A 25,937-nucleotide genomic window follows, 5' to 3' on the forward strand; every position below is an offset into this window, starting at 1 on the left:
GATCTAGCAGGTATCTCTAGATCTCTAGTTTTTTGTGTGAATCGAATCCCTTTGGAAGTAATAATCTATCTTTTGTGTAGATATCTTCATGGATTCAACCCTTGGGGTAAAACCCAAGTTCATGGACTTTGAGGTGACCGCATCTTGTTTAGACTCCGAGCTTATCTAACAATTTCTATCACAGGGCTCTGACTTGTATGTTAAATAAAATTATTTCCGTAAATTATTTTCAATTATTTTTGTTTTTTTTGTTTTTGTTTTGTTTTGTTTAATTTGGGCTAAAAAGATTTATATGCTATTAGAGCTTATAATTTAGAAAGCCAAACTAGTGACAATGTTTATATATATCTAACATGGGTTGTCTATATCTAGTTTCTATGTGTTAGGATATTGTGTTTGAAGTCTCTTTGTAGGTGAAAACCCCATCGATCTGGAGGAGAAGCAAATTTATTTGAAGATCTAATTTCTTCTACCAGGATACAAGGGTTTTGGGGGTTTTTTCTCCCTTTTTGGGCAGAGTTTTCATTTGGGCAAGGATTTCGTGGGGCTTCAAAGCATATAGGCCCTTATTGGTCCCCGATCTACAAAACCCACATCTTCAAATTTGAACGCTAGGCTTGGAGGAGGAGCCACTAGCCCTAGAGGGCTAATTTGCTGCAGAATTGGGGTTTTCTCAAGCATATTTCTGATCTGACGTTTTGCAGGTTGATCTAAGGGTTAGAATCCAAGTTTTTGTGGCTCAAATTCATCAAGAAGGGTTGCCATAAGGGTTTGGAGGCTTTCCAAGCTAGTCCGCTAGCTTTTCTAGCCCTTCCAGGCAGGCCGCAAGGGTTGGAAGCCTATTTCATTAGTTAGATCTGATCTATCTTGCTTCTAACCTTGTTTTGCAGCCTTAAAATAAATTTGGACAAGTATTTTGACTTGTTTTCATCACTAGTTTGGCTTTCTAAATTTCTGGTTTGATTTAGGGCTTGAAAATTTATTATTTTGAGGGCTAACACTTGTTTTGCAGGCTTACATCCATCAAAGAAGGGTTATACAAGGCTGAAGTTTCATTGAAGCATCATCCAAGGCCTAAAAGCCCTAGCCCTAGAGGCATTTTCAAGCCTGACCACTAGCATTAGAGGGGCATTTTACCTTAGCCACCGCCTTGGAAGGTTTTTTCTAGCTTGACCATGGGGTTTTGGTGGCTGGTCCATCATATTTCAGACTTACATTTTTGGTTGCAGGTATTGGGAATCTCACAAAGTACATTCAAGGCCAAACCTAGCCTCATTGGTGCCTTGACTAGCTAAATCAACCATTGGACCAAGGCCGCTAGGCCTAATCTGAACTGTCATAAAATTCAGATCTGAACATTTTAATTGCAGACCTTAATTTCAAGGAGAAACAAGCCTAAAAACACCATGAAACCATCACACATTAATCTCAAGAATTTTATAAGAGTTTTGGCTCTATTTTCATGCATTTATGTGAATAAATCTTGCTGATTTCACTGTTAACAATTGGATGATATAAATATTCAGAGGTCTGATATAAATTTCGGAGATATGATTTAGAAGTTTCAGTGGTATTTTCCTAGCCTAACTTGTTCTTCTTGGCATTAAAAGTAATATTTGTGCATTGGCTTTTCTATATCTGCATTCAAGAGTTGATATTGGCATCTAATTAACTGTCATCTATTGGATAATAAGCTACAACAATCTGATCTTCTGATGGCAGTGGCATAATCATTTCATAAACAGCTTAAAAAAGTCCTAAAAATAATCCTAAGAGGTCTAACAAACTAAGCAATATCAAGTGCTGATTTAAGGGCTTATTCATCATTGTTTTAAATAATTTTGGGACTGTTTTCATAGTGGCAAGTGGCTGATCTGATTTGTATGAGTGATAAAGGCATTGGTGCATTTGTCTCTCCTGTGGTTTTGAGGATAAACTATTGGTCTTGCATACTAACTCTTGCATCAACGCATATTTGCATTAGTTTTATTAAAAGATCACTGTTAGCAATCTCTTATTTCCTTATGCTTACTCTTTATTGTGCTTAAGAGAAGTTGCATCTTTCTCTTTTATCTGATTGGTTTATAACGTGTAGGTAATGAGAGGATATTGTCTCTAATTGATTGCTCTCATTATTGTGCTCTAAAGTTTATCTTGCAGGAGGAATCTAACAAGTATCTTGGATAAGTGAAATTGCTAATTGTGTTTCATTCAATTGCTCTTTAAGTGCTTCACCTAATTGTTCTCATATTGAATATCACTGTAAGTGTTTGGAATCTCAAATAATTTGTCTTGTTGAAGTACTTGATAATCTCACTGAAGCATTCACTCATATCTTGCATCTTCATTCTAGGACTAGAAGTGCATTAAAAAATTTTACCTCCAAGCATAAGCTTGGTTGTAAGAAGATAGGGTCACCTTCTTCAAACAATTTGTGAAGTATAGATTCTCATCCGCAATTAACACGGTGGAACAACAAAACTGTAGGCTTGTTGGCTTGAATATAAAAATACATGAGGTATTTGTAATAATAATTTACTATATATATAATTGTACAAGTGATGATTGTTACAATGAGGACCCGCATATATATACCTAAGCAGGTGTTCTTTTGTGACTGGGCATGTCTTTTAGACATGCCTTTTCACTTAACTTAGACCGTTTAACATAATCAATATTTGATTATTTATTATTTACATTATTTATATTCATTTTATTTTAGGTAATTTATATTTGTAATATTGCCCCTTCCTTCAAAATCTTTGTCCTCAAAGCTTAACTTAGACCGTTTAACATAATCAATATTTGATTATTTATTATTTACATTATTTATATTCATTTTATTTTAGGTAATTTATATTTGTAACATTGCCCCTTCCTTCAAAATCTTTGTCCTCAAAGCTTATTGTCGATAGTTTCCTTCAGTTTGCATTTGTCATCTCGGCATATGTAACTCGACGCCATTGGCACCTTTGCCTCTATAATTCGCTTGGTAACACTATCTTGAATCCAGGGTTATTGATTTTTTTTATAATATTTTCTTAATAACTCTATTTTTTTTTTACCAACTCTAATTTTTATGTATTTTTATTATTATTTTAAATATATTAACTATATAATATATTTAAATTATGATTTATGGTTATAAATTATATAATTAATAATTATAAATTCTATAGTTATAATTTATAATTATTTAACTTTATAATTATTAATCAAACCATCTTACCCATTTTATAAACCAACGTCACCATAGGGTCATGTCATGGTTCGAAAACAATGCGAGGGATTTGGAGGGCCGTATACAATGTCGACGACGGAATGGTTGACTACTGAAACAGTTGACTGTTTTAAAATGACCAGACCGGAAGGCACGTAAGTATCACCTGTCATGGTGGGGACGTCAGCCTGTTGAAGGGAGGATACCAAGAACCGCAAAGTTTGAACCAGTAGAGGGACGTCAGCCTGTCGGACAGAGGACACGAGGAAACCAAGTTCAAACCACATCAACCTGTTGGATGGCAGCGGGGACGAATACGGCAACGCTGTTGACTGTTGCGGCTGAGGCAATGTCGTTGTCAGACATTGTCGCTGTTGACCGAGTCTCTGAAAAGTCGGGAGGGAATTCACGACAACTTTTCTGATTTCCGAACTGTGAATTATCTGTTGTTTTTATAACTTCAGGGCTTTTAGAAGCTATATTGATTATTTGCATTTTCATTTCCCGTTGTTGTACAAGTACCGTATCACAACCACATGGTGCAATGAACGCAATGTAATATTGAGGGTGCAAATGAAGGGAAATTTGCTTGTGGAGTCTTCCATCGAACTTGGAATAAATTTTCAATGAGATTTCACCTGAAGAACTATTATGGTTATACATCCCCATCTCCCTATTACAAGGAGATAAAAACCTAAAATGTAAATTCCCCCAAGGAGTGCCACTTTCATCTGGAATGGTATACAACTTTTTGTACTCTTTCAATTCGAAAATTGTGAATAGTTTTTCCCTATTTTTATAAATCATTCCCCTGCAATTTGGAATATCAAAATCGCAATGATGTATTTTATCTGATGGAAAATACCTTCTATATGTTGTTGTTTGTCCTGCTATAATCAATGCAATTGGAATACTCTTGAAAATTTTAAGAGGAAACCCACCAACAATTAACAATGAATCATTATAATTATTGTAGCAGACAAAGTCCACTATATCTGGAGAACGCATTATTACAGGGCTCCCTTTATCGTCAGTAAGAGGTGAGATTTCTCCATCTGCATATCGTAGATATGGAATAAGATCATATTTCCTATGGAGAACAAATATTATGTCAGCGGCTATCACAATGTTGCTTACAGAGGAGGTCTGCGGAGGGTTCTTGAATGCTTGTAGATGATATTCCGGAAATGTAAGCATAACCTTAGTTTTCTTGTTCAACTCTCGAGCTTTCAGGTTGTTGAAAATATTAGCGGATGATGAATAATCTCTGGGCATCTTTTCATTTAGAATTTTCGTTGGAATCACAATGTGACAAGAACTATTATGGAGAACAATATTCATTATACAATTCCGACTCTCACATGAAGCTTCAAGGATGGTCGGAGGTGACACTTCCTCCAGTACTTCTTTTAGATGCGTTGTATTCTTTGAGCTTACAATTCGAGCCTTGAGACTCCCCAAAATATCTCTCAGCACCTTCATATGATTTTTTTTCTTCTTCCATATTTTTCTCTTCATCATCATCAATGTCTTCTTCAACATCTTCCTCATTGTTATGATATTGTTCATCTTCTTGTTTCTCAAGATAGCCCTCATCCACCTCATCATTCTAATCAAAATCTTGTTCTCCTGGTTCACCTTGTTTCATTTCTTCACCATCACTGTCGTCTTCCTTTGCATAACTTATCTTTAGACATGTTGTAACTTCTGCACATGATTTTTCTAATCGCTGAAATGCTTCTTGAATTTTACTAAACTGCTCAACGCATTCAGGACGTGGCATATTGTGCGGCAAACTATGTTCAAAGACTCGCATGATTATATTGTGCGCCGTGGCTTTGATACCACTGAAACAACAAAACTGTAGGCTTGTTGGCTTGAATATAAAAATACAGAAGATGTATTTGTAATAATAATTTATTATATATATAATTGTACAAGTGATGATTGTTACAATGAGGACCCGCATATATATACCTAAGCATGTGTTCTTTCGTGATTAGGCATGTCTTTTAGACATGCCTTTTCACTTAACTTAATGACTATTTAACATAACCAATATTTGATTATTTATTATTTACATTATCTATATTCATTTTATTTTAGGTAATTTATATTTGTAACACACAGTGACCTTGCAGTTCCTTTGTGGGCAATCCCTTGTAAGAACAAGGGCACTCAGGTGGTTAGAACTCCACGGGAGGTATCGTTAATGAGGCCTTAGCCTCCTTCCCTTGGACTTCTCTCTACAACTTGCGTTCGAGACTAGTTCCAAAATAAATCTAGATTAGGCAATATAAGTAAAAGTAACCAACAACTTGCATCTCACATAAATCTATGTCCTGCACTTCATATAGGATAGAATTTACATACTATAGCAACTGTTCATCTGGTGACTTGGAATTCTAATTTAAGTTGTGCAAGTAATCAATTTTTAAGGCACTGGTCTCTAACTAACAATCTCAATAAATCTAATCAAGTGGTGCTTAATGAATATACTTGCCCATCAATTTTAACCAAGTTGCTAGGCCATTCAGTTGTGTCTCCTTCACTTGTTGGTTTCCAACAAGTAGTTCATCTCTTCATCCATCGGGACTACACCCTTAGTTTGCGATTAGGAGACAACTGAAACAGAGAGGGTAGGGATCAGAGTGACAGCCCCTGCGCTGAGCGTTGTCGCAATCCTGTGTACAATTCGGGTGACAACAAGGCCATCAATGGCAACCCAATAATACAAGTTTGCCCTTCACGAGATTTCCAGCATGAGAGAGAACACAGTTCTATCCCAGAACAAGAAGGAGAACATAGTTCCAACCCTGATGTAGGCATGCACAAAGAAGACATAGTCCAATGTACAAAACACAAAGGTTTAATTGGGATGGTAATTAAAATTGCAGATGACTCATATTCAGATAGCACCAATAGTGACAATGAAGATGAGGATGAAGACGAACCTATTCTAGTAGACTGTGCATGGATTTTTTGGATGAATCTTTCTGAGAGTATTGAGAAAATCAACGAGCTTGAGGTGATTGATAGGGCATTCTTCCATGGTGATATTGTGGCAACAACTTCAGATCCATAGAGTGGTTAATGGGGATCATATAATAGATTTGTTAACTCCCACATCAGTTACTATAAGAAACGTTTCCAGTAGTGATCTTCATCGAATAAAGGCATTTTTCCCGATGATTATGTCATTCATGGACCTTGGGTGGGAAGAATCGATGAAGTGGTTGATAATGTGACAATTATAATTGATGATGGATCAAAATGCAAATATATGAAGGTCAACCCTGACTGCCTTATTCCAAACAAACTCCATTATCCTTACTTTCCAGGGCAACGTGTCCGGCATCAGCAATTTTAAAAAATGCTTGATGGTTGTGTGGTAAATGGACCAAAAGTAACAAGGAAGGTACAATATATAATGTGGAAGTGGGATGAGTTTACATGGATTGGATTGCTGCAACAAATCGTGATTGCAATTCCCAGTCAACTGTCACTCTCGCAGAGAAATAGGACCTGAAACAACCAAAGTTATTGTTTTGTTTTTCATACATTGGTTGGCAGCTAGGCGACTGGTGTCTGCTTCCTACATCTGTAAGCGAGATTAGGTGCATGATTTCCATCCACTTTACCCTGATAGAGCCACTCCTAACAACAACAATCCTCCAGAGGAAGAACATGTGGTAGCTGTTCTCTGCGGTGAAAGATGACGCACTGTACATCCCAGTAATGAATACTTTTAGAGCATGGTTAACTGACCCCAAGAACTGGAATGTTGCTGTGAAGATTTTGGCAACCACTAATCGATTGGTGATGGAAAGTCACCACCCTTCTATTGAATCACAGTACTGTTATAATATGAACGCTCTCGTTACAATGTCGCAATTCGAGGATCAATCTAGCCTTGTAGCTAAAGAATGCGTTTTCTGGTTTCGCACATACTCATGTTATTTGAGTGAGAGGAACTCACGATTAACATTGTTTAACTGGAAATCTCATCTCAGTCAAAGACGTCCCTGCTAGTCGTGACTGTACATATACAGTGACTATTGGGCATAACAAAATAATTAAAACAACTTTAACAAATAGTCACCTTATAAAGCCATTATAAAGTAACTTTATTCAATTATAAAGTTACATTATAATAAATTTTTATAAAGTCACTTTAAAAAATAAAAGTAAAAAATAAAAATATAATTAATTAATTAAATGTATATATATTACTGTATAATAAATAAAATAAAATAATATTAAAATAAAGAAATAAATAAAACATATTTTATATAAATAAATATCCGAAATGGAAATGGATAAACCCTGATTCCAAGATAGTAATACCGATGAATTATACATGCCAAAGTGACATGTGCAACTAGAGAGAATCATTTTCATTATGCTTTGAGGATAAAGCATCCCGTAAGAGGGTGGCAATGTAACAAACATAAAAGTAAATAATAATTAATGAAAAGATGTAAGGGTGTGTCTTATCAAAGAGACACGTCTCTTCATATGAAAGGGCACCTCGCCTAGTATTTATAACGGGCCTCCTCATTGTAACATTCAATTCAGTTATTCTATCACTGGGTTTTCATTTGATTGGAAAAAGAGATCTCTGTGTAATGGCTGGCATAATGAAATCTGTGTTTGAAATTTAGTTTGCATCAGTTAAAGTCCTCCATACCTAACGATATTTTTATTTTTATTTTTAAGCTGAGTAGGTTTTCTAATTTTGTGCCTTGCTAACATGACACAAAGTTTTCCTCTTTTGTTTGATTGTTTTTCTTTCTTTTGCCCTTCTGTTTCATGCTTTCCTTTTGTTTCCTGTCTTATTTATCAGGATATCAGCAAGAGATACAGGTAAGACAATTGTGGATGCTTCCATGGGAGAGATAATGACAACATGCGAGAAGATTACCTGGCTGCTAGAAGAGGGTGAGCGCTGGCTTAAACCAGAACGCAGGTATTTTATCTTTTTATTTTATGCTTTGGCATTTTACTTTGTTTAAAAACAAGAAGGTTTAGAAATTTTTTTGAGATTTATTTATTTATTTATATGGATAAATTAGAATGGAAATATATTATCAAAATATTACAATTGATCTTCCTTGTGAAAATAGCTAGATATTTGTATAAGAAATTTTTGTATTCCACCATTTCTTTTCAAATTTAAACCAAACATTACACAGAACTATGTTATGTTAGGAGAATCAGCTGCATTCCGATCATTGTAATTGACTTCGAAAGTTCATTTATGTAATAGTTATTGAAAGATATTGATCCTAGGTCTATTCTGAAGGTTTGAACACATTTAATAACATTTAGTCATGCATTCTCTGTTGACCTCCATAAGTGCCTTTTTTCATAGTTCTTTCGTATGTTTTCGCTTTTGCCTTATATCATGTTTTTCTTCAGCCTTTGTTAAACTACAAGCTCTGCCTTCATGCTTACTGTTCCTGGGGATTTAAATTCTTAGTTGGGATAAATCAATGATTCCACAAAATACAGGGCAATAATCTAAGACACAAAGATAACTCTGGGAATGCTGACTGAAACTCATGTTATTTTGACGATCCATTTTTACTTTCACTTACCCTGGTTGTTGCATGTAGTGAATTTCTGCGACTTTATTGTTTTTAACTCTCTGAGTACACTAGTAAACAAAACTTGTGGCATAGATCTAACTTTTTATATGCCCACTGTTTTTTTATATATTGTAACAATAATTTAATAAAGACCTACTTCTCTTTCTCCAAGATTCAATGTTATCATCCTATACATGCACTAGAACTACATGGTCTTGCCTTTCTCAGCATGCGTGCCATATCTTTAACAAGATCTCTTTATCTCCCCTGGGATGGCAGGTTGATGTGTAACATGGTTAGACCACAGACTGACCTATTGAACTCAAAGTGTGGAACTAGTCCAGCAAGCTGCTTAAATGATTTTATGTAGCGGTCAGACAGAAGATGTTAATAGATGCTTTATTAATAATTCATGGTCTGTTTTTATAAGTCACTTATATTTACTTCTCATCCTCAGTGGATTTCACTTGTATCTCAAGAATATGACCTCTTTCCCTGTTACTGTTTTATAACATGAGCAAATTAATAATCGTAGACAACTTTTGGTTCTGTTGTTGACTAAACTGAACTTGGGAGGGTAATGTTATAGATAACAGATGACAGGCAAGTTGATCATCAAAGATCAAATCAAGAAATGATATGAGCGCATAAAGTTGGCAATGCCATAAGAACTAGGCTAAGTGGAATCACATTATTCTTAAATAAGCTAGTGTACAGTTTTTTTTTAACAGAAACGGTTGAGTTTTATTTATAAGGAGAGGTTGGGCATGGCCAATCAACCTCGATTACAGTCATTTGAGAGATTCTAGCTTTTAGAGTCCTCATATTCTGGCTTTTGTATCAGAGCTTAGCTGTCGCTTTTGATTCTTTTGGTATGGCTGAGTGTTCCTTGATTTTCTCTTGGATTCTGAGTATCCTTTCTTACATTTCCGCTTTCCTTTGGTAATTTGAATATTGCCTACCTTACAATAATTCCCGGATAAATATTAATCCCAAGCCTATACTTGCCCGCCCAATTAAAACTATATTGTTAAATAACCTGGCCCCACCTCCAATAAGCCGGGCTATTCTTCCGTTCCCGACCCCACGTTAGGGTTAACTTCCCTCCTTGTTCAACACGCAATAACCGTAGATCTTCCCCTACCTAGATCCGACGCTTATCGCGTCCTTCATTGTCTGGCTCTTAACTCCTCTGGAGCGCGTGATGTAGGCGGTTTTGTCCTGCCACATGCCGAGCCCTCAAGTACATCGCGTCGATTCATAAAAAACTGCCCAGCAGCCAAAAGCGGTGTGATGAAATCCGCTTACCGCTCCCTGCGTCATTAACTCCCCACCATGATACTTGCGTGATGACCGTCAGATCTTCACCCGCCAAGATCCGACACTTTTCGCGTCCTTTACTGTCCGGCCCTTAACACCTCAGAAGCACGCGATATGGGCGGTTTTGTCCCGCCACGCGTCGAGCCCTCAGGTACGTCGCGTCAGATTAAGAGAAAACCGTCCATCAGCCATAAGCGGTGCGATGAAAACCGTAAACCGCTCCCCGCTTCATTAACACCCCACTATGTTCCAAGGGCAATAACCGTCAGATCTTCGTCTGCGCAGATCCAATGCTTTTCGCGTCCCTCACTGTCCGACCCTTAACACCTTTGAAGCACGCGAAAAGGGCAATTTCGCCTAGCCACGCGTCAGTCCCTTAGGCTCATCCCGTCCAAATGAGGAATATTGCCCAGCCTCCATAAGCGGTGCGATAAGACCGCTTACCACTCCCCGTGTCATAAAAGCACCTGTTCTCTGTTTGACTTCTATTCTGTGCCCTGTTTAATCACCATACCTTCGATGGTCCATGCAATAAACCATTTACCTATCTATTCCATTTGGGGATAAACCATCACACGATCTGATTACATGCGCCAGAGCCTTGAATTTGCATAGTTATTTTGCCCTCAAAGCGGAATTGGACAAAAGCATTGGGACTAAGGCCCATTGCCTTATCTAACCTGTCCTTGTACTGCTCACCTGTTCTGTTAAGGAATTGGGTGCATTTCAACTTCTTCTTCGTTCTTTGCTAGCATTCCTTGAGCTAGAAGACACCCTTTATTAGCCATTATGTCATCTTCCTTGTTAAGAGTTCTTAGGACATGGTAGAATGAGCAGGAAGTGAAATTTTGAGTAATCTTTCTTATTCTTTCAAGGGTCTTGTTTAGAGCAGAGCTATTGAGTTGGTCACCAGTATTAAGGACTTTTATCAGGATTTCGGAGTCACCGAAGATTTGAAGATTTTCCACTCTGTTCCTCTGAGCCAGTTGACACGCTTTGAGCAGTCTGAGAATCTCGGCCTGGTTATTAGTGCTTTGTCCTAGACCCCAACTAAACCTGTCCTTTTTGTGCCCATCTATGGAGTAAATTATTCCTCCTGCCCTTGATGTCCCCGGGTTTCCTTTGGAGGCTCCATTGAAGAATATCGTGACTTTGCCCTGATTTTTCCACCACTTTTTAAAGTCCTCCTCAAAATTCTAAAGCCGCCACTCTGGATTATGGCTAGGCAGGGAGATGTTCTTTTTGATGTTGGCCCGTCTCAGGGATTCACCTAGCCAGCTGAGTTCTTCAGGTAGTAGGGAGTTGTCATGCTTATAAGGTCTGTTTTCAAAAGTTTCCAGCAGCAGAGCTTTGGCCTTGACTGACACTGAGTTGGTGGATTGAAGTCTGTTGTTAAAGATGGCTTCATTCCTAGCCAACCAGATTCCCCAGCAGATATATTTTGGGATTGCATTCCAGATTTTAGACCATGTAGATTTTCTTTTCAGAGTGTGTGGATAGCGTTCTTTCCATGTTGCAAAGAGACTAACAACTGATGTCTGCTCAGGGATTTGGGCGTTGAGCCCCATCATTGCTTGAAACCAGACTTCTTGAGAGAAGGGGCAGTCTATGAATAAGTGTTCGATCGTTTCCTGAGCCTTGCAGTAGAGAGGGCATCTGTGGGGTCCAATGATTCCTCTTTTCTCTAAATTATCTCCAGTGAGAGTCCTTTTATGCATGAGAGTCTAGTAGAAGAAGTTAATTTTTGGGAGTCCAAATGGGTCCCAAACATGCTGCCAAAGTTTTGTAGTGTGGATTTGATGATGTTGTTCTTGTAGAGATGCAAAACCCAACCTTGCTGAGTAAGCTCCTGTCTTCCCCCAACCCCACTTGTCCTTCAACTTGAGATGCACAGGAGTGAACCCATTGAGTTTAGTAAGTAATTGATGGAGTTGAGGGAGCATCCAGTCAGGGGGGTGTTGGAGGGCCCAATTACTCCAGTTTCCTGCTGTATCCCAAGTGTAGATGTCAGCAAGATTATGGATACCTTTTTGAATGAGCCAGTTGCGCAGGTCTGCGATTTTTGGTGCAAGATTTAGGGGTCAGAGGCCCATGATCTTGTCATCCCACAGTCTAATTCTTTTCCCATTTCCTCGTATTCTGTAGAGCTGTTCTTTGAAAAACTTCCAGCCATAGCTGCATAGCTTCCACAACGTGGTTCCTTTGTGGGAGGCTCCTTCTTCCATATTCCTTATTGAGAGTCTGTGCAGATATTTTTTAATTAGGACTTGACTAACAGGGTGTCTTTGATTTGAGAAGATTTTCCAGAGGATCTTGCCTCCCATTGCCAAATTGGCCAACCCAAGATCTCTTACCTGTAGTCCACCTTTAGATATTGGCCTTTTCACTATGTCTCAGTTTACTATATGATTTTTTTTTGGTTCCCCTTTCCTCCTTGCCATAGAAAGTTTTGAATCAGCTTTGCTAGCTGTTCGGTGATCATTTTTGGAGCTAAAAGGAACGAGGCCTAGTATATAGGAAGGGATGAGAGAACTGACTTGACTAGAGTGAGCTTCCCTGCTGTGGTGAGCCACTGTCCGCCCCAAGAAGTCATTTTAGCCTTAATTTTGCTGATAATTTCCATCCAATGAGGGGCCTTGCTGGTACCCAAGGTTAAAGGCAGGCCAAGGTACTTGAATTTTTCCCAGGAGACATAGCCGGTGAACCCTGGGGCTTGGGCAATCCTAAGTATAGTTTCCTGGTCTACCGCCCAACCGTACACTGCACTTTTCCTCTTGTTGAACATTGCTCCGAAGACTCTGCAGAAGCTTCGAATTACTCCATTGAAGGCTCTTGCTATTTTTATGGAGGCTACTCCCATAAGGATGGAGTCATCGGCAAACAAGGCATGATTGATTGGGGTTGTTCCAGTTATGGCCCTGATGCCAGGAAGAGTCCCCTTGAGCTTCTCAGCTGTGAGCTTTTTGCTGAGAGAGTCTGCCATCAGAATATACAGGAAGGGGGACAGAGGGCAGCCTTGCCTGATTCCCCTCGAAGCTTTGAAGTATTCTGCCAGTCTGCCATTTACTAGGGGGGCTATCCAAGGTTCTCCAATGCATGCTTTAATTAATTTAACAAATTCAGAATTGAATCCAAATGCAGAAAGAACTTGGAGGAGGAAAGAGTGCCTTACTCGATTGAAGGCATTCGCCATGTCCAGTTTGATGAGCATACCTTGCTCTTTGCGTTGATTGCTGGAGTGGATGATTTCCTACACCAGAATCACATTATCTAGGATATGCCTGCCTTTGACAAACCCTCCTTGGTTGGTTGAGATGAGTTTTTCCAGCAAAGGCTTTATTCTATTTGCAAGTAACTTGGTGAGAATTTTGTAGGACGCATTACAAAGCGAGATTGGCCTGAATCTGTCGAACGCCTCCAGGTTGGCTTCTTTGGGAATTAGAGCTAGGAAGGTGGAATTTGTGCTTCCTCCCACTTTGGCTTTTCGGAGGAAGCCTTTGATCATTCGGTACAAATCAGCCTTGATAGTGTCCCAACAGATTCTATAGAAGTGAATGGAGAATCCGTCTGGTCCTAGGGCTTTGTCTGGTTCCATCTTCCATATTACATTGCTAATTTCGTCTTCAGTGAATGGCTTAAGGAGTGTTGCGTTGTCCTCCTCGTTTACCAACCTTGGGACGTGCTTGAGGAAGTCATGAGCTTCCTCACCATCCACCGCACCTTCTTCTTTGAACAACAACTGAAAATGAGAGGTTGCCGCCTCTTTTATCTGAGTTGTGCCTTTGAGTACAGCCTCGTCTGGCGAGGTGATTTCAGCAATGTGGTTTCTAGATAGACGGGTTCAGATTTGCTTGTGGAAGAAGGCTGTGTTTTTGTCTCTAGACGCAAGCTAGAGATTGTGAGACTTGAGTCTCAAGTATTCTTCCTCCTCTCTGAATGTCCGGAGGGTTCTGGTTTGATGTTCTGGGCACCCCTCCCATTGGACAAGGCTTTCCCTTTGTTCCTGTTGTTCTGCTTAGTTGTTCCTGATTTTTGTACCTGAGTCCATTGATCTCCTTTCTCCTTCTCAGCTCCATCCTCTGTTTTCTTTTTACAGTGCTTGGCAAAGTGCCCATAGCCATGGCAGTGCTGGCATTTAAATGGGAGTTGTTCATAGTCTAGCACTTGTATGTGTGTCCAGTCAGCCACCGTGAGTTTAATAGCTTCAGGGAGACCTTCCTCCAGGTCTACTTCTACACAAATTCTCGCACAGGAGTATTGATCTCTTCTTTCTGCTCGATTGATGTATTTACCAAGTTTGTTGCCTATGGTTTCTAAGGATTTAGGGTTCCAGCAGTGCAGAGGTAGATGGGGCAATCGCACCCAGATCGGAACAATTGAGGGCACATCTTAAGTCGGATTGAAGTCTGGTGTCCATTGATTCAGATACAGACCCTGGGGCCCCATGAAGTACAGGCCGTTTCTGAATATGAGATTCCTGTCTTCTGTTGCTTCAAATACGAATACAAAGAATCCTTTGCCAACGAAATGGCTTTTTATTCCTTCCTTGACCAGTGGTCGCCAGTTCCTTTGCACCCAAGCGTCTACAGCTTTAGGCAAGGGCCATAAGCCTGTGAACTGTCCAATAAGCCCTCGTTCTGCTAGGTTTAATGCCACTTTGCAGGGTTCTTCAGTCGGCAGAGCAACTGTGGGGATGGATTCCATTTTTTTAACAAACTTCTGCTGGTTTTCAGATGCTGGCCGTTTATTGCATGCCGCAACCAGATCCCAGAATGCAGCTAGCTCAGGTGGAAAGGGAGGGTCCATTTCGCGGCCCCCTCCTAGGGCCATGGCTCTGTAACTGCGCGCTGTCTCTTGGTTGATTGTAGCTCCTTACACGCTCCCCTCGGCTCTCCCTCCAATGTCACTAGTGTACAGTTCTGTACAGGAGCTCATGGCAGGTGTTTAGAATGCATCTGAGTGGGTCTTGCTAAATGGCTTAACAGATGAGGTTGCACTTGGTTGTAAGGAAAGTTGAACATTTGGATGAACTGTTGAATGTGAATCATGACCATGTTGAGCTATTACTTGATTAACAAGTTCAGGGAAAACAAAGCTAAGCTATGGATTGATAAATTCCCAGAGGGTTTGTATTCAATTTGGTAAGAGTATTGTATATCCACATACAAGATTGAGAACTGATAGTTAAGAAATATGAGTGAAAATTTTCCTTGCTATTTTACATACCTTCATATATATGAAGTTATTGGACCATATTGAGGTCAGGAATCTGGGATCATTTGGTTGAAGTAGAGGTTGGGGTCAGTGCCATAGGGTTCTTTTCGATGAGGCCAATGTTGGATGCAGAAAGTTGAGAGAAGAGTGAACAAATGGCTGATAAAATGTAGGAAACCTAGACAAAGACTAGAAAAATCTGTGGATGACTTTTGTAACAATGAATATAACAAACTCATCATATGGTTTTTTTTGTTTACTAGTTTGTCTGTGACTTGTGGGACTAGCTTTTGGCTAAGAAACCACAACCTGGGGGCATCTAAGCCAGCAAAATCACCAAGGGGTTGCACCCGTTCGGGGCCACACCAACCCATAGTATGGTTGGATTTTTTGTACCCACGGGGGTTTGAACCAACCGGTGCCTTAGTAGAACACCGTATCACTGACTGTTTAACATCTCGTGGGTCCTAACTTATAAAATTTTATATAATATAACGATAAATATTGTTAAATTTCGTTAACCCCAACACCTGGCAAGTTATTTCCCAGTAAATTAACATAAACAACAGTCTAGTGAATACAATGCGCTGCGAGGATTTTAACTGGTAAATAATTTTTTTTCAACTGAAGCAAATAGACACCAATTTCCACATGCACACAGAATTTCTACTCTTCAAAATCTGATGTTCATTAAATTAAATTCTCAGCATACAAGGGCTTCCCAGCATGTGAAATAAATTGCCCACTGCTGAAAAATACAATAACAGCAAAAACATATTTTTTTTGGACACCTGCATGGCTGTATGGCCCTTTGAATTTAGCCTCTGAAATACCTGGTGATTTTCTGTTTGCTTAACCCGTGTGGCTTGTATGGCCTGCTCATCACACAAGCAACAGTCGTACACTGCTGTACACCTGCCCGTCGCATGTGCCACTTCGCAGCACCACGTCCTTGCAAACCTTTCTACAGCCTCTCTCTTGCGGTTGCTTGCTGCTGTCTCTGGAAGCCTACTGCACGGCCTGTGCTGGAAATGACTCCTTTGCTGCAGAATTTCTCTCTTGTAGATTTCCTCCCTCGGACTTGATATCTAGATGAAAGTCCTCTTTCACTTTTGCTGAGATCCCCTTGAATCACTGTCCTTTGTGACTCAAAACCTCAACGTCTCTTGTGTTCACTGTGTGTCTTTCTCCACCTAGCCTTGTTTTTATAGTCTTGAGTTGTTCACTGAATCCATAACCCTAATCTCCAAAGTAATTGATGGTTGAGATTAGTTCTCACCTGACTTGATATCAACGATTAAGATTCATCTAATTTGCTATTGCAAAATTTTTGCGATTTCATTAAACTTAGTTTTATAAAAAACACTTCATTTTAATTAATCCTTTAATTAAAGTGAATTTGCGAAGATTGAAGGTCTTGGATGACTTCCACACATCTAGATAATGAAACTTGGTTGCATTGATGTCAACCCAAACAATAACGAGAAGCCCTGTCTTCAATGTCAAAATGACAAGGAAAATCAGTGTTCTTGGGGTCAAGATCATCTTCAATTGACTCTTCTCGTCGTGTCGATTCCAATGGTAGATGGCATGCCACATAGCTCCTCACGGTTGAGGAGATATGCTTGATCAAAGTTTATGCCTCAAACGTATGGTCAAAGTCCCCAAAATGAGATAATGTGGCAGCTCAACAATTGGCTAAATATTTGTTCAAATCATGAGGCCAAGAAGAATTATTATTGAAGGACTTAATTAAATATTTTTTTGAGGTCAAACTTGGTTGCAAAAGAGGATCCAAAATTTCATTTTTCAAAATTCAAATTTAAATATCCAAGTTGGCTTCCCTCCTTTTGAACATGTTGACTCCATTAGAAGCCCCTCCTACATCACTTAAAATAGAGGCTCAATTCCTCCACAAAGGCGTGCAATTTTAAACTCTATGTTCTGTGATTGTTGTCTCTAAAATCTATGGCCTTGAGTAGTCAAGCATATCTGTAGCAGAAGGTCAAATTTCTAGAGAAGGTTTGGGCTTGCTTTTGTTTCTTTGGTTAAGGATTTTCTCTCTGGAATTTCTATGATTAGTTCGGATTCTTCTGTGGCCTACTCGACCCCTTTTTATCAGACATCTATTACAATTTATGAGGCAAAGTAATTTGAAGTATTTCAGCCCTTCTTGAAGGTTCGGATTTGAGGATTGTCTCTACTATTTTAGGCTACCTTAGAGGCTGAATTTTGCCCCTTTCTACGACAACTTTCCACCACAGAGCCGCAGGTCTTGTTACCACTCAAAAAGGAATCACAATAATGGGGTCCTATGAGGGGATCTTATAGGGAAACTACTAGGTCAGGGGCAAAAATGGAGCAATTTCCCACTGTTACCTCAACTAAGGCTCCTTGCTGTTTATGGACTTTCACCGATGGGAGGAGATCCAGTATAAAAAGAATCACAATAATGGATGTGTCAATGGGATGATAAGGGTGATTCCCAAGGCCTGTTCAAAAGAGACTCATTTGTGCGGCTTTCTTGTTTGGAAAGCAAGGTGATAGGCTCTCTAGGAAGGGCTAAGAGGATTCTCGAGGCTAGGGTTTGGGAATGTATCTTGTAAAGATGATTCCTAGGCCTAGAAATCCTTATGGAGACTTGGTCTTTATGTGATCTTTGTGGAGTTGAAGTTGTAGAGTTGTGGGACCAAGAATTAGGTAAAAGAAGTGGAATTGATCAACCAAGGAGGGACTTGACCTAATTAGGGAAGAGAAGAGAATCAAAGGACATTTTCTTTTGAGATTTAGATGCAATGATCCTAATGAGATCACTAGCCCAAAATCAAACTAGGGCAAGAAATGGTCTTGTGGCTAGGGCTTGCTATATCTCGAGATTCCACCGTCAGAATTGCTTGAAATTTGGAGGACCTCTTAAGCAAACTACAATGCAGTAGTGGACCAATTTTCAAGGGTTTTGGATGGCTACAATTGATTTTGTGTGATGCCCTAGGAGGCCTTCTGGTATTAGGCCTAGAATTGGAAGAAATGAAGAAAATAAATGTTATTTTGACCACCAAAGGGATACGAGGATCAGTACCTTATTGCTTGGGTTTAATGGAGTCAAGATACATATAGATCATGAAATTTTTTGAGCTAAGGAGCCCTAATTGATCTTTGCTAGGCTCTCCAAGGACAACAACTAGAACAATAGAGATTTATACTTCAAATTTGCGAAGGAGACAAAGTTTCGAGGTTTTTAACCTAAGAGGTGCCTCTAGGAACATTTGCCCAATCCCTCAAAGGTCAATGCATGCATTTAATCACTTAATCAAGTTCCCAAAAGAATTTCACATTACATTTATCCCATACAAGAATAAAGATAACAACATACATGCAGTTAACCAGTAAGATAACAAGAATAACATCAAAATTTCAACTTACATGAGAGAGAGAGTATATCCATTTATCAACTTTGCATTAGAGAAGCTCCAAAGACAATAGCGAAATCCAAACATCATAGTGCATCAAGAAAAGCTCCAAAATTCATCCTAGTAAAAATTGTGAAAATCTCATAAGAGATACTAATCCAATCCAAGTGATGATGAATGAGAGAGAATGCCTCTCTTTTATTTATACAATCCCCTAAGGGATTCGAATGGCCTAATTTGGATTAATAATGCCCCTAATATGAAATAATGTACATAATAACAATACTTTTGGTGACAAGCCCAACAAATAGCTCAATAACATAAAGATAAGCCTCTCAAGGGGGCGGAATTATCAACATAATGAATCATTGGGCCATTGAGAAGGCCAAATGAAGTCCAAAGCGTGCCATGATGAGAAAATAGGCTCCAAACATAGTCGACAAGGGGTTGGCCCCTTGTTTTTCAAGCAAGAACCTATGGTGCTCCCAACTGGGTGTGGGGGCACAAGGACATCCTTATGGGTCTCCAAGTGGATTGAAAGTGCATGTAGACCATCTGTAAGGGCTAGGATGATGACATAAGTTCTCCCTATGCAGCGGGAGACATCCTCTGAACCTTGAAACATCTGCGAAGTATACGGTGCAAATATGGAGCCGATTGGGCATAGTGAACCAGGTGCATCATCCTCATCCAAAAGGTGGAACACGAGCAATCAATGATCGATGTTGGGGATCCATGAAGTAATCTCTGCTATGGTGGAGGCCCATGGCTATCAACGCTCACCCCACAAGTGCTCATGTGGGCCTCTTGAGGGCTTGGACCTCGTATAGGGAGACCAAGCCCCAAATAGAGACCCACCTTCAATCTTGCATAAGATCCAATGCGTCCCCTTGCCCTCCGGTACAACAAATCATTAGAATAATCATGTAAAAAAGCTTACAAGTCATGAAATCAATGGGGCACTTCATGGTCCAAGCTCAATAAACGGGTCAACCAAGGATCCTATTTAGGTGGTTTCTTCTTTTAAAGGGGGTGAAATATCCATGGTACCTCCCTCGAGTGGTAGGTGGCAAATGATAAGGTAATGGAACAGTGTGGGGATCAAGGGAATCATCTAGACCACCCGTTATGGTACAAGGGTAACTATAATAAGGGAAGCCCACACCTGAGTATATGAGTGTAGGAGAGAGCAAATCATGGTCCATGAGTTACCTCGACCTTTATTTTTCCACCCTTCTTCATATGCCTTTTGCCTTTGATTGATTTTTTTTCATAATTGCTTGGGGCTCTAGGGGATGAGAGCATGATGTGTATTATATAGCAGTGGATACCCCCTTTTAGGTGGGGCATTTCATTGCCCACTAGGGGTTGGGACAATCATGGGTTCCTTAATGTGGAGGGGGCTCATTTAGGGCCTATAGGAACTAGGGTGATGGCCATAGATAAGGGGTAGAGATTATGATTGGCTTTTGTCCACGTGCTAAATGTGTATATCTCGACCATATTTTGCATTTTGTGGTACGTTTCCTATTGTGAGTGGCCAAATTATGCTTTTTCTTTTCTTTTTAGCTGCATCAACCTTCGGGGCATCATTCCAGGCCTGACCCAAAGTGTGGACAAGGGGAGGGGGAGGCGAACGCTGTGTGGACCCAGTGGACACACATGGACCCAGATGGGAAAAATGATGAATGGGGTCAAAACGAGCGGAAGGGAGTGATATATATGGTATCGGGAAGCGGGACCACGCAACCAAAATTAGGATTTCCCATGTAGTGCCAACGCCATAGCTAATAGCCAGTAAAGTAGATCCCATGGGACTAGGATACAAGGTTAACCATTGAATTGGGCAGAGGAGACAAGAGCACAGACCTAGCCCACTCTTTCCATCGAAGCCCCCCACCAATCCATGCCCAAAAAAGTTGAAGATTTTTTTTTTTTTTTGGGGGTTTGTGTTTGAGAAAAAAACTAAGATAACCAATAATAAATTCAGATCCACATTAGGAGTGGTATGGGTCTCTTCCTGCTATTTGTTGCCCCAAGCAAATAGGACAACAGGGAAGAAAGAGGGGATCCTCTTAATGGGATTAGGTAGGGGGGTCCACAGAAGGTTGATTTTGCTCTAATTAATCTTGCTAAGAGTAATTTGAGTGGCATATATGTTAGAAGTACCTGTATTACTCCACAAACATTTTTGGATGCTTAGGATGGTTGCAACAATTGTTCGAATCATGGCTCCAAGTAGTATTGTCAAAGTGCGATATCTCATAATTTTTAAAATTTCTTGCAATTTGTTTGTTTAGAGCCATTTTAGGATTCCAACTTGCATACAAGACATTTGTTGTGTAGATGGTTTTGTTTACGGATGGTACAATGTTATTACTCAATTCTGTTACATTTTGCTTTGAGAGCACAAGGATTTATAAAATATCAGTCAATAACATATTGTTACAAATTCTGGCAATTGCTTCAAATTCTATCTATGATTCTATTTGTAATAATTATAATAAAATTGTCAGGCAATTTATATTGATCAATTGTGTTACATTTAACTGTCAATCCTGTTAATTTTAGGGCTACATAGTTATCTGCAGTAGATAATTGCATTTTTAATTTTTTTTCAACATTTTCACTTTACATTCACCCCATAACATCATATCATCATTAGCAATTAGGTACAAAGAACATTAATATGCAGTGGAATAGTAAGGACCAATAGAAGAAAAACATACACAATAGAGATTCCAAGATTTAGGTCAGAGACCAGGGCAAAACCCCACAATTGGGAAAACCCAAAAATAATTTCTTCTTCTTCTATTCATCAAATGATCAGCTGAGATACAAAGTACAATTATAATGAGATATAAGTCTTCCACTGTCAATCACGTTGGGCCTCCTAGGGCCAACCCTGGATCATACAGGATCCTCATATATCTCTGTCACAATCATATCACTGTCATCATCATCATAAGAATCACTGTTTGACTGACATACACAATGTCATGCCACTGCCAAATATTACTGTCATAAGAATCGACATACATCTATGTTATATCATGGCCAAATATCACTGTCAAGGGATCACTGACATACATCAAGGTCAAGAGACCACTCTGCCATACACCACTGAAGATATATATATATATATATATATATATAAGAACACTATTGAAATGCCATGCATAAGACTGAAGATATCAGTATCATATAATCACAAGAGTCACTGTTTTGCTTCACCGTCATAAGCACATGCGTCACTGCTATATTTCACTGTCATAAGCACAATTGTTTCACCGAAGATAGCTGCCCACACATAATAATATCTCTGCTTAACTGTACACTGAACTAGGTCTCTCTCTAATAGCCCAACACTATTGAACACAACCTGTCCATCTAGTACTCAGAATACCTTACAATTCATACAATTACATACCTTAGAAAATGTCAACTTCTGATCATAGAAATTGTCTCTGTACAAACTTTATCTCAGAAATTTCGGCCCTGGTTAGGGCACCCTGTGGGAGCTACAGGATGGTTTCTTTCTTGACCAATCAAGCCTTCAAATCCAGTGCTATACCTCCTCTAATAAGCTATCTATCCCTGCGCTGCCCTTCAAGCATATCAGTCTTGATTTACTGCTCAAGCCTTGGTCAGAAAACCTTCGACCAACTACCAAATCAGGGCTCGACCCTACCTGAAATAACTCAGACATATAGCAGCCCTGTCATAGATAATTAGCCATCAAACCATGCTCAGAATAACTGCCCAGACTTGACTCCAAACACAGCCCTGAACACTGCCGAGTTCGGCCTGAAAAACATAGCAAAGAAGGCTGCATTGATCACAAAGATAGGCTGCACTTATCACAGAGAATAGGCCGCCTTTATCACAGAGAATAGGCTGCCCTTATCACGGAGAGTAGGCTGCCTTTATCACAGAGAATAGGCTGCCCTTATCATAGAGAGAAGGCCGCTTTTATCACAGAGAATAGGCCACACTTGAACCTCAGAAGGAAGCCACATAAGGGAAGAAGAATAGGCCACAGATAATCCTCAGAAGAAGGCCAGATAAGTGAAGGAGAATAGGCCGCAGAGAGATGCCATAGGTGCCCAAAATCCACCACATAAGAAGTCTGAGTTGCATGCCAAATGATGGAGGTAAGTTTCCAATTTATAGTGGTTTCCATATATGAAGAGACACGACCTCTGGGGCAAGCTGATTTGTAATTTATGAGGCTGACTTGAGGAAGGGCTTATTAATTTGCACTTAATAATATTTAAATATATTTCACCATATGTCTTAATGATTGCTTGCCCAAACAAATTTGTCACGTCAATTAATAATGAGAGGAGTGCCAACAAATAGTAATAACAAAATAATAATTTAAATTTTTTTCCTTTTAACCAAATTGAATTCTTCCTTGGGGCAAGATGGGCTTCTTTTGGGGTAATTAGATTTCTCTTGGGAAAATTATCCCAACGCTGCCCGAAATTTCAACAAATTCGGGATTTGTAAACTTGTGAAATGCAAACACAATATGTGCATAATTAGATCATTTGTAATATTTATCTACTTTGAACAATCATAAATAGAACAAGTTTAGGAAAATGAAAGTACTAAACACACTTGCATAAAAAGAAACTCTCTTGGATGAAATAAAAAACTAACTAAACCACTCTTGGTGTTGATCACGTACTTGGGTACCAATCATGTTACTAAGACCTTGCTGTCACCAAGTTATCTCCTTGCATATCTTAATGTTTCCATCTTTCCATAAATCATCATTCCGTTGTTGGTAAGTTAGAATAAAAATTAAATAACATTGCAGAAAAATAAATGCACCACATATGCAACAGAAAGACCACCATGTTCTCATGGAGTGAGCTTCTTCTCTTAAGAGTTCATGGTCGCAAATTTAAACAATAACACTATAAACTCAAATCAAAATATACTATTTATAAAACTAGAAAATAACAATCCATTTGAAAAGAAATATCAAGAAGTTTTATGCACTCTATCATAAGTTAAACATATGCTCCAAGAATCATTTCCTTTGAAATGGAGAAGACACTCTTATTTAATACAAAAACTAAAATATCCAATGATAAATTCAGATCCACAAATCTCTTCTAGGTCCACATTTTCTCATGTGATTATAAGCACTCGCCAATAATTAGCAAGTCAACAATATCTCCAAAAATTACCAAGATATTTGATAAGAAATCTGATCCAAGGCTCCAAGATTCTTTCCATATCCAAGATGTTTCATAATCATTAATGATCTGATATCCATGGCAAATCTTCAATGCTTGAAGTGGGGATTCGAATTTGGAGCTAGGCGATAAAAGTGTGCATTGTTGGAATCTCCAAATATACCTGCAAGCTCACCAATATTGTTGGAATCTCCAAATATACCTGCAAGTTTCAAGGATAAGGGAAAGCATGCTATTTTTCTAATATTTAATCATAGACTAATTTAAAATACTAAAATAAATAGATTGGAAAATATGGTGCCTAATCTCACAAAATATTAAAATGGTCTTAATACAAGGTTACAGACAAGCGAAAAATGGTTAAAAGTCAAATGAAAGGTTATGAAAGGATGCGAAATAGTGGTATTTTTCATGACACAATAATAATAGTAATAATAATAGATCATTTATGGAGTATTCAACGTAAGGACAAATAAGTGAAAACTATATATGATAATAAATATATATAATTGATAATGATTGAATAACTGATATATGATTGGTACAATCACAATGAGTCTTGTGATTGCTAGGTTGCGTCTTTGTTAATTAAATTAACCTTATTATTATATATTGTCATATTCATTATACTATACAATTTCCCTTTCTTCCCAGTCCATAGCAATTGTTTCATCTTCACTGTGTCTGCATCTTAGCCCTGCACCATCCTCAGGGTCTGTATCATAATCTTGCGGCACCTTGGCACCCCACAATTTATCATTTTGTTATGCATTCTGAAATCTGTATTGCAAGATTGTCATAACTTAAACTGCAACTTATCCTTGCAGTATGCATTCTAGCCTGCAACATCCATGCAGGAAGAGGGACTAGTATGATCCATAGATTCAGTGCAGATGCCTAAATCTCATTTAGTCTCAAATTTGATGTATTAATGTCCCATATAAAATAAGTTCTGATTTAGATGAGTCTGACATTTCAAAATGGCTAATCTTAGGAGAGCATGAACGAGTGTAATCTTCATTAACTGCTAAGGTATCATGTGAATGGCGAACAGGGTATGTAGACGATTAGTTCTATGTGGGTCATAACTGATATCATATTGCTTGGTTAGCTTCCTGTGAAAATGATTATATGTCTAATTATGATCTCAAGTTGAAAGATATCAACTTGAGATCAAAGTCTTGTATTAATTGGAAATCTTAAGGTTCAGATAGATAGTTGGCATTTCGCTGGAGTTTTTATTGTTTCCTGTGGATGTAGGGCAGTATTAAAGGAAGATAATCCATTGCAAATAGGTAGAGATCCAAGTCCATGATAGACTAAAGTTCCATGTTTCTTAATTTGTTATATGGTGTGCTAACTATCTCAGGCAGTTTTTTTTCTATTTTATTTTGTTTTATAACTATTGGTTTTTAATTCCATTCTATTTTTGGCTAGCAGGTCTTCTGGCAGGTCAATGCTCCACAAATCTGCAAGAGTAGAGTTTCATCCCTTGGGGGTTATCGGTGCCATTGTTCCTTGGAATTATCCTTTCCATAATATTTTTAATCCGATGTTAGCAGCTGTTTTTTCTGGGAATGGTATCGTAATCAAGGTAGTGGCAATTGCAGTTTCTACGTTTTATAATGAATTAAGTGGTCCAGTGACGTCTCTTTGTATTACCTATATATAAATGGCTCTGTGGCATTTTATTTCAATATGTTCTTACTATGATAGTCTGCAAAATAAGAATTGTAGTTCAAAAGAAAATGAGCTTTATGTATGCATTAATTTCTGTTAGCAGGTATGGAACTACATGATAGATCAGATAGTTTACTATAGAAGGTTGAAGAAGTATTTTCCTTTGTGTCACTTTACAGAATTCTATGTAATGCTTTTATTTGTTGTTAGGCACAATGCTGGCATAATATTGGATTTCAGATATTGCTATTTATTGCTGATCACATGGAATGTGAATGGGAGGATAAGGGTT

At 38.7% G+C, this 25,937-nt stretch overlaps 1 protein-coding gene across 1 annotated transcript in view; it reads left to right on the forward strand.

Moving 5' to 3' along the window:
* LOC149247004 (aldehyde dehydrogenase 22A1-like) overlaps positions 1 to 25,637 on the forward strand; it is a 77,950-nt gene extending 52,313 nt beyond the window's left edge. The window contains exons 5-6 of the mRNA XM_089443090.1: positions 8,067 to 8,189; positions 25,406 to 25,637. Of these exons, the coding sequence (XP_089299216.1) occupies positions 8,067 to 8,189; positions 25,406 to 25,637 (355 nt within the window). The remainder of the gene's footprint in view (positions 1 to 8,066; positions 8,190 to 25,405) is intronic.
* Positions 25,638 to 25,937: the final 300 nt, after the last annotated feature.

Source organism: Pinus tabuliformis, chromosome 7, assembly GCF_031772625.1.
Source record: "Pinus tabuliformis cultivar Carrire ecotype Pingquan chromosome 7, CPIR1, whole genome shotgun sequence".
NCBI classification, from domain to species: Eukaryota; Viridiplantae; Streptophyta; class Pinopsida; order Pinales; family Pinaceae; genus Pinus; species Pinus tabuliformis.